The sequence below is a fragment of the Triticum dicoccoides genome, chromosome 7A, assembly GCF_002162155.2.
Source record: "Triticum dicoccoides isolate Atlit2015 ecotype Zavitan chromosome 7A, WEW_v2.0, whole genome shotgun sequence".
Lineage (NCBI taxonomy): Eukaryota > Viridiplantae > Streptophyta > Magnoliopsida > Poales > Poaceae > Triticum > Triticum dicoccoides.
Window position 1 is genome coordinate 152360120 of NC_041392.1, and position 9598 is coordinate 152369717.

General features: G+C 41.3%; 1 protein-coding gene across 5 annotated transcripts; it reads right to left on the reverse strand.

The window, feature by feature from the left end:
• Positions 1–5256: 5256 nt before the first annotated feature.
• Positions 5257–9592, reverse strand: LOC119328772. Of its 5 annotated transcripts, none has more exons than XM_037601744.1 (6): positions 9278–9592; positions 8999–9140; positions 8204–8297; positions 7211–7440; positions 5966–6331; positions 5257–5455 (listed from the first exon to the last, which is right to left on the reverse strand). In XM_037601744.1, exons 1-6 carry the CDS (start codon positions 9289–9291, stop codon positions 5435–5437), a joined length of 867 nt encoding a protein of 288 aa, XP_037457641.1. In that variant the 5' UTR covers positions 9292–9592; the 3' UTR covers positions 5257–5434. The 5 variants fall into 5 exon arrangements, with proteins under 5 accessions (XP_037457641.1, XP_037457642.1, XP_037457640.1 ...); XM_037601745.1 differs by having other exon boundaries at positions 7211–7293; positions 8999–9176; XM_037601743.1 differs by having other exon boundaries at positions 8999–9176.
• Between the last annotated feature and the right edge of the window lie 6 nt (positions 9593–9598).

Consider the following 9598-nt stretch of genomic DNA (forward strand, 5'->3'; position numbering starts at 1 on the left):
TAGCGCTCACTAAATTCATCAATTTCATACCTCTAAAAATGACCCATTAATAAGGTTGATCAAGTCTTATTAACAACCACTTTCAATTAGCATGAAACCGAAGAACTTCCATAAATCACTAAGTTACCTCAACGTGAATATGTATGTCCCCAACAATAAGCATTTCATATTTCTTTTTAACAGTAGGTAGAGGTATTTGAAAACTTCCAATAGTGATTGTCAGAGATTTTTCAATAATATTAATACCATTCACTTGGAATTGTTTCTTCGGAAAGTGCACCGTATGCTTATTACCATTGATATGAAAAGTGACCTTGCTTTTATTGCAATCAATAACAGCTCCTGCAGTATTCAAGAAGGGTCTACCAAGGATAATCAACATGTTGTCGTCCTCGGGCATCTCAAGTATAACAAAGTCAGTCAAAATAGTAACATTAGCAACAACAACGGGCACATCCTCACAAAAACCGATAGGTATGGCAGTTGATTTTTCAGCCATTTGCAAAGATATTTCAGTAGGTGTGAGTTTATTCAAATCAAGTCTTTTATATAAAGAGAAAGGCATAACACTAGCTCCCAAATCACATAAAGCATTTTTCAGATAATTTCTTTTGATGGAGCAAGGTATAGTTGGTATTCTCCAATCTCTATGTTTTTTAGGTACTCCATCTTTAAAAGTATAATTAGCAAGGATGTTGGAGATTTCAGCTTTCGTTATTTTTGCTCTTATTGGTGATGATGTCTTTCATGTACTTTGCATAAGGAGGCATTTTTAAGATATCAGTCAAGCGAGTACGCAAAAAGACTGGCCTCTGCAGTATTTCAGCAAAGCATTCAAATTCTTCATCATCTCTCTTTTTAGTTGACTTAGGTGGAAAGGGCATAGGTTTTTGAACCCATGGTTCTCTTTCTTTACCGTGTTTCCTAGCAATAAAGTCTCTTTGATCATATCGTGTATTCTTGGGGGTGTGGGTTATCAAGATCAACTGCAGGTTCTATCTCAACATCATTGTCTGGTTCCTTATTATTTGTTTGAGTATTTTCACGAACCTCACCATTATCTTTTTCATTATCAGAAGGTGAGTGTTCATTACCAGACTGAGTTTCAGCATCAGAGATAGAAATTTCATTATCTTTATTAGGAAGTTTTTCTACTTCAGGTTCACTAGAAGCATGCAAAGTCCTATCATTTTTCTTCTTCTTTTTCTTTTTAGAAGGACTACGTGCATCAATGTTAACTCTTTGAGAGTCTTGTTCAATTCTTTTTGAGTGTCCCTCAGGATAAAGTGGTTCCTGAGTCATTCTACCACCTCTAGTCATTACTCTAACAACATGATCATTGATATTATTATTCATTTCATTTAGAAACTCTCTTTAAGATTTAGCAACTTGTTCTAACTGGGTTTGAACCATAGAAGCATGCTTTCCCACACATCTAACATCATTTGAGATTCGAAATAACAAGTCACTCAAGCGAGCAATCATATCAGAATTGTATTTCAATTGTTTCATAACATTTGCATTGAAGTGATCTTATTTTTTAATGTAATTTTCAAACTCATAAAGGCATTGACTAGGATGCATATTGTGAGGATTGTCATTATCATTGAATTTCATTAGAGAATTTACCTCTACCACCTTAATTAGGTGGTGGTGGTGTATCAAGCCCATGTATTTCTTCAATAGGAGGTAAATTTTTGACATCCTCGGTGTTAATACCTTTTTCCTTCATAGATTTCTTTGCCTCTTGCATATCTTCAGGACTGAGATGTAATATACCCCTCTTCTTCGGAGTGGGTTTAGGCGGTGGTTCAGGAAGAGTCCAATCATCATAATTTTCCAATATGTTATTCAATAATTCTTCAGTTTGCCCAATAGTTTGTTCCCTGAAAACACAACCAGCACAACTATCTAGGAAATCCCTAGAAGCATCGGTTAGTCCATTATAGAAGATATCAAGTATTTCATTTTTATTAAGAGGATGATTAGGCAAAGCATTGAGCAATCGGAGAAGCCTCCCCCAAGCTTGTGGGAGACTCTCTTCTTCAATTTGCACAAAGTTAAATATTTCCTACAAGGCAGCTTGTTTCTTATGAGCAGGGAAATATTTTTCAGAGAAGTAATAAATCATATCTTGGGGACTACGCACACAACCAGGAGCAAGAGTATTGTACCAAGCTTTGGCATCACCTTTAATAAGAACGGAAATAATTTGAGAATATAGTAATAGCGGGTTTTCTCATCATGAGCAAAAAGGGTGGCTATGTCATTCAACTTAGTAAGATGTGCCACAATAGTTTCAGTTTCATAACCATGGAAAGGATCAGATTCATCCAAAGTAATTAACTCTGGGTCGATATAGAATTCATAATCCTTATCACAAATAAATATAGGTGAAGTAGCAAATTTAGGATCATATTGCATTCTAGCATTCAAGGATTTTTATTTATACTTGCATAATAATTTCTCTAGATCATCTCTATCTTTACAAGCAAGAATATCTCTAGTTGTCCCCTCATTCATAACATAACCTTCCGGTACCTTTGGTAATTCATATCTAGGAGGGCTAGTTCTAGTTGGTGTTCCAAGATTTTCAGTTTCAAGCTCATCATTAGTTTCAACAATATCATGTTTTCTTACTCTAGCAATTTGTTCATCAAGAAAGTCACCTAGTGGCACATCATCATCATCACGCAAGGTACTAGCATCATCATAAGTATCATTCATAGAAGAAGTAGCATCATCAATAACTTGCGACATATCAAGATTAATAGCATGTGGTGGTGTTGCAAGTTTACTTATAACAGAAGGTGAATCTAAAGCAGAGCTAGATGGCAGTTCCTTACCTCCCCTTGTCTTAGAGGGATAAATCTTAGTCTTAGCATCTTTTAGATTCTTCATAGTGGTAAATTGATAATAATCCCAAGTGACCCAACAAATATAGCTATGCTCCCCGGCAACGGCGCTAGAAAAAGGTCTTGATAACACACAAGTATAGGGGATCGCAACCGTTTTCGAGGGTAGAGTATTCAACCCAAATTTATAAATTCGACACAAGGGGAGCCAAAGAATATTTGTAAGTATTAGCAGCTAAGTTGTCAATTCAATCACACCTGGAGATTAATTATCTGCAGCAAAGTGATCAGTAACAAAGTAGTATGATAGTTTTGATAATAGTAACAACAGCAATAGTAACGGTAACAGTGATAGCAGTAATTTTGTAGCAAGTGCAGAAGTAACGATAGCAGCAGTAACTTAGCAAGAACAATATAAGAGAAATTCATGGGCATTGGATCGGTAATTTGTTGGATGATATTCATCATGTGACAGTCATAACCTAGCACTACTGCAGGATGCTGCTAACGCGACACTATGATCAGAGACCCTTCGACAAAACTATGTGTGATTCCATAATATCAAATGGTGGTGTAAAAAACCCATCAAAAAAGGTGCAAAACGTTTGTGATGGAGGATGCATCAAAAACGGTTCAGATTTTAGTTGCGTGTGCGATGCAGGGCATACAGTTTAGCTCAATTAACTGTTTGCGATGAGGAGGAACAAAAGAAACGGGCAGCCAGATGAAGATGTGTGCGATGTACAACATACGGTTCACTCGGATGAACTATTTGTGATTAGGCAACACAAAAGAAATGGTCAGCCAAATCAAAGGTGTGTGCGATATACGGCATGCGGTTCACTCGGATGAACTGTTTGCGTTGAGACATGAGAGCAGAAACGGTTCAAATGAACTAGATGTGTGTGATATGAGGCAAACAAGTGTGTAATCAGAAACGTGTGTGAAGACCGATAACAACACAGATGATTACTGCTAACAAGTCGTGTGTGTTGTGAGCAAACGATTGCTGGTATACAATTGTGAGTGATTGATGAAAACATCACCGATGGGTTACATTGTTTAGTCCGTGTGCGATGTGATTTTCTTTGCCCGCACAACATCTACGCTCTATCTACAGAGCATCAACATATATACTTAAAAATACAACATTGCATAACCAAATTAAGCATACAATTACACAAGTAACTACACACATAACATTTCCACACACCAAAGCAAGCAATTACATGCATAATAAAGTAGGAGAAACGAGGATCTGATCATCTACTTATTGTTGCGACAATGCTTGCCATTGCTCTGCTTCCGGCTGGATCCCTGGCTGTTTTGGGGAAGGAGGCACTTTCTCAAGTCAACGATCCGCATGTGCATGTCGTAGCTCGTGTACGCCTCCTTGGCCGCGTACACGATGTGAGCTTTGTCGAGTTTCTCCATCCAGGCCGAGTGCCAGGCACACTTGTCCTTGTTGCACGAATCCTTCATGTCTCTATAGTAGGGGTTGATGATGGCCTCGACGAGGTGAACCAGTGAGCCCTTCTCATGCTCCTTGCTACCCATATCTTGTATTGGCCCTGGATGTCGACAAGATTCTGGCAGGCGATGCCTGAATTCTTGAGCGCCTTTACATCGCTGGTGATGTCCACCTTAGCGAACATGTAGTGGGGGCTGTTGACAAACCTGACGAAACGCTCGCAAGGCCTTGTGGCCAGGCAGTAGTGCACTACAAGAAATATGTCAATTTGTGACCCTCACTATTGGCCGCTGAAAGGTCATAGTTTTTCATTTGCGATCTTTTTGTGACAAAAAATAGAAGGTCAAAAGCTGGCGGTCGTAAACTGAAATTAGCGGCCTTCTCTGTGAGAAGGCCGTAGACGTTTACGACCAAAACATAAGGTCGTTGAACCCATGACCTTTGGTTTTGGTCACTGGCTGTCTGCCCAGGCCACGTTGGATCCGACGTGGCAAAATTGCGACCAATTGAAAAGGTCGTTGAAAAGATTCAGCCCGGTCCAATTAGGTATCTATATGGGCCGAGCCCATTAATTCAGCCCATTTATTGTTTTTTTTACTTTCAAGTTTGGTCAGCGACATGGGCCCAGCCCAATAGAATTTTTATGTTTTGGGCCACAGCCTTTTACTGTCCACATATTTTTAGGCCTCGCCTTTTTCCAGCCCACTTGCCAGTTTTTTTGTTTCTTTTCCATTTTAAAGTAGGTCCCACTAGTCAAATGGGAACCAAATTACCAAGTTTGTTTTACTGTCCACATATTTTTAGGCCTCGCCTTTTTCCAGCCCACTTGCCAGTTTTTTTGTTTCTTTTCCATTTTAAAGTAGGTCCCACTAGTCAAATGGGAACCAAATTACCAAGTTTGCTGTTTGGGTACCACAGGTCAGTTCTATATTTGTGCAAATAGATAATTTGATTCAAAAAGAGCCAATAAGGCACAATATTTCATACAACAGCCAAGCATAGTACAATTCTAGTATTTAGCTATAGAATACAACTAAATATACACATAACTATCTCCAGTGTGCTAAAACGCATTGTTTAGTGTAGTTTTTCTTCGGGATTCGTCTTCCTATAGCTCCTGTACACCCAACTTTTGAAGAATGAAAGCCAGCATATGCAAACAATAAATTATGAAAAGTTAGACACATAATCAAGTGAATCCGTGAATATAAAATTCTCATAACGATGAAAATTTGCTGCAGAACTTTAGATTTAACATGAAACCATGCATATAACATTCTCATAACAGTGAAAACTGAGATATATTTTGCAAATGATTAAGTACCAGCACAGTGCAAGTTAACACAATAGATGAAGAACAACGGGTAAGGGAGCAGCGAGACACAAGCCGTATGCATTACAGGCAGTCAAACAGTTCAGGGAACAACAAACATGCATGCATGCAATTGAAGTACGTACTAGTAGTACAACACAATGCCAGGTTGGAGCAAATCATGCTTAAGCAAACAATGGCAGCAGCATGGCATAACCAAATAATAATGTGAGCAAACAACTGGATATGAGTCGCACTTGACCACAACAACGAATGTGCTACAATACTTGAGCTTCAGGCAGGGAGGAAGGATTAGACAGATGATACCTGGACAAAATACTTGAGCGCGATGCCCGGGACGGTGACCCCACGACGGAGGGCACGCGAGAGCGCAAATTGGGCGAGGGAGGCAGCGTGCCAGAAGGCCCTGGTGGCCGGGTCGCTGAGGACGTGGCGCATGCCCGAGGGCGCGTGGAAGGTGGCCTCCAGCACGGCGCGGTCGGAGGCGACGGTGCTCAAGAGGCGGCAGGCGCAGGCCGCCCGCACGACATCCGCGGGCGGGAGCCGGTGCAGGGCCGTCACAGATCCCAGGTCCTCAACACTCCAACAGCAGCAATCCAGTGCCTTCTTCTCCTGCTCGCTCTTTTTCTCCTGGGCTTGCTCCTTCTTCTCCTGGGTGTGCTCCTTCTTCTCCTACAACAACAGCAACATCAGGTTAATGACAACAACAGTTTGAGAACAGCAGCATGTCAATTAGAACAGCATCAACTCCCGGGAATGCTTTAATTTAGTCCATTTCTTTGATCAAGAACTTATCCTAAGGACGATGTGCTATCAAACTTTGGAAAATACAGTATGAATATGACAACAATAGCAGCAAGTCCTACACTAAACTAAGCAATCATGATTTCTAACAACAGCAATCATCATCAGAAAGTCCTAACTTAACAGCAGCAAAGAGAAGAGAAGAGAGGAAAATAGAAGAAAAGAGATGAGAAGCTTTTGTTAATGAAAAAGAATTACTCATCTTTTCAAATGAATCAAATGAGTAGCTCTACACTGGAGCTCCACCACATCCTCTCGGGTGTAGGATCTCATAGACAGCATAGTCACCACCAGTAGATAGATGCATGAAAAAAACTGAATAAATATAACAGAATACTTCATGGAGAAGTTGGATAAGATGCATCGAGCAAGCAACTAATTTAGTAAGTAGTGCTCCAAGGTATTCCACATTTCAGGTGCAGCTTGCAAGCCAGCATGGAGAAAAATCTGCATCTTCTCATTGTCAGCTATGACAAATGGGTGCAAACAGGAAACATGCTGAAACTTGACTGTTAAGAAAACCATTGATCAAGTCGTCAAATCGATTCTCTAGTTCAACAAGTAGTTATACGAGGCATCAAGATTGCTAAATATCAAGAAGGCCACTTAATGAACAGAATTTAGCAGAGACCATTTGGCGGATCAGCTGGCAAATATTTCAGAAACAGAGCAAAACGGCTTTCTAATTTTGGCATCAACACAAGTACTGTTGTAGCCACGAAGCATGAGGAGGTGGTACTCCAGCACCTCAAATAGTAGCCAAATGGCGGTGGCGCCCGTGAGCACCCCGACAAAGATCTTCTTGTTCCTCCATAGGAAGAGGTCAGCAGCTGCAAAGCATAGCACATAGCACATAAACATTAATGTGATTTGTTTCTGACATTTTTGTTCTATCAAATAAGCAACGTTACTCACTAACTTTTGTTTCGGACAAATAACCATCAGTTGTTGCACCCTAAAAAACAAGAGGGACCACCCTAAAAAAACAAGAGGAAACACTAGTGATACAAGTAGCATAAGCATAATACAACACCATATATTTGACGTGTGGGGATGTATATATATGTGTGTGTGTGTCTGTGTGTGTAATTAACAAAGTTGGTTCAGTTGGACATATCAAAGTGTGTAATTAACTAATTATGCATCAAGGTTTGTAGGTTCAGAAGGAAGATATAAGCAATCAAGCAATGTTAGAATCTATGCAGAATGTCAAAATAACTTTAGATATGAAGGACCAGGAGTTCCACGAAAGATCTAAAGTTACATAACAAGCATGTATTGACCATCCTACTAGTAGCAAGAACATAAACATAATCACTTAAGAAGCAGCATGAACATGAGTAGATCAAATAACTAAGTACAATTTAGTATCCCAGCTGCCACAACATTTGAAAATATTCAGCACATTAAGACAACCTGGCAATAGTTTGTAATCCAAACCAAACCCAGACCAACCCATACATTTACAAGTCCAACAATCAAACCAAACATATAGATAGTTGTTGATGCATGCACTGAGCACTCCTACTATTGATGCATGCTCAGTACGAATTGCACAACAATACCATTAAGTATTGCATGCATACAATTAAATTCAAAAGCTACAGACTCTTGTGACCTGGGAATAAGTAGCACTACTAATTCAGAGGCATCAAAATCTAAGCCATGCAAAATTGCTCACTTCTGAATCTTGAAACAATCTCAAGGCAAAAAAAAATAACACAAAGGAGCAGTATGAACCCTGCAGGCTGCAGACCACAAGCAACAATAGCACACAAATCAAATCATAGCACCGCAAGATGGTGACTCGGTCGAGCATATCCACCTTCCTCACCTGCAACCAAATCAGAGCATAAATCAGTCAACTACACACAAGAATGTCCACAAATCAAATCTGCATATCAACTGCGGAGGCAACTGAAAGGTCAAAGCAGCAATAAGGTCTTATATTATGGGGGCGGACGGAGTACTGGATGAGAACGACTGCTTAAATGTGTACATTTTAGTTTCTGAAGTGCTCCACAAACAACTGAAATACTAGAAGGGAGTGAATACTTAATCTTGAATAAACATCAATGATAGCTATATCTATAGCAACTTATACAGAAGCACACTTCACTTAAAATTAGGAATGGTTGCAAACTCATTTATTCTCTGGGATTCAATTTCAGGACGACTTTATGCATCCGGGAAGAGTAAATATTAGGCTATATGCTGTCGCATAACAGAGGATACTTCAATATTACATATTGTACAGAAAACTAAACTAGAGCCTCGTATCCTACTGCATGACTACAGCCTAATTACACCACCACGTGCAATTGCATGGCCAGTACAACACTGGAGAAACTCATGACAAACTCCAACAATTTGAGCATAGGTGGAGAAACTGAAACAGCAGAACCATCCATTATTCTTATACAAAACTCAAACACAAATCCATGGCGAGGTAGCAACATATTCATAGGCGACTCGAGCAATTCGATGAAGAATTCCATACGGGGAGCCAGAGAGGAGAGGCGCTTGGATGGGTACCTCGGGTAGGGGAACATGCCGAGGATGTAGCCGGCGTTTTGTCGAGCACCTGGGGCGGGCTCTGGTTGGCGCAGGACACCCGAACCGGCGCTGCGCTCGTCCCGGACTAGTGGCTGCAGGGTGGGCCGTTGTACTCGAAGATCTACGCGGGGGCGAGGGGAGGGGGCCATCAGGCGGGCTGGGAAATCAATATCTTCCCACCATGTTTGCATCAGTGGTTGTGGAGAGGAAGAACACCAGAGGTAGGGAGAAGAAGAAGAAGAAGGTGAGGGGTCTGACCTGCTGCTGCACATCTTGCAGGCTCGCCATGGCCATGGCCATGGGAGTAAGAGATGGGCCACCTAGGGTTCTGGGCGCCGTCGAGGAGGTTGGACGCGGCGGACCTCCATGTTGACCGGAGAGGAGAAGAGGCGGGGCTCCACTATCGAGTGGATCTGGATCCTCCCTCGCCAGTCGCCAGGGAGAGGAGGAGAGGTTAGGGGCCGCCGGCGACGGGGTCGAGGGAGGAGGCCCCCGGGGATGGGAAGACCGCGTAATTCGTCGGTGGGGTTGGCTGGGGAGAGGAGGTCGATGGTGGGAGAGGAGAGGAGGTCGGCGGCG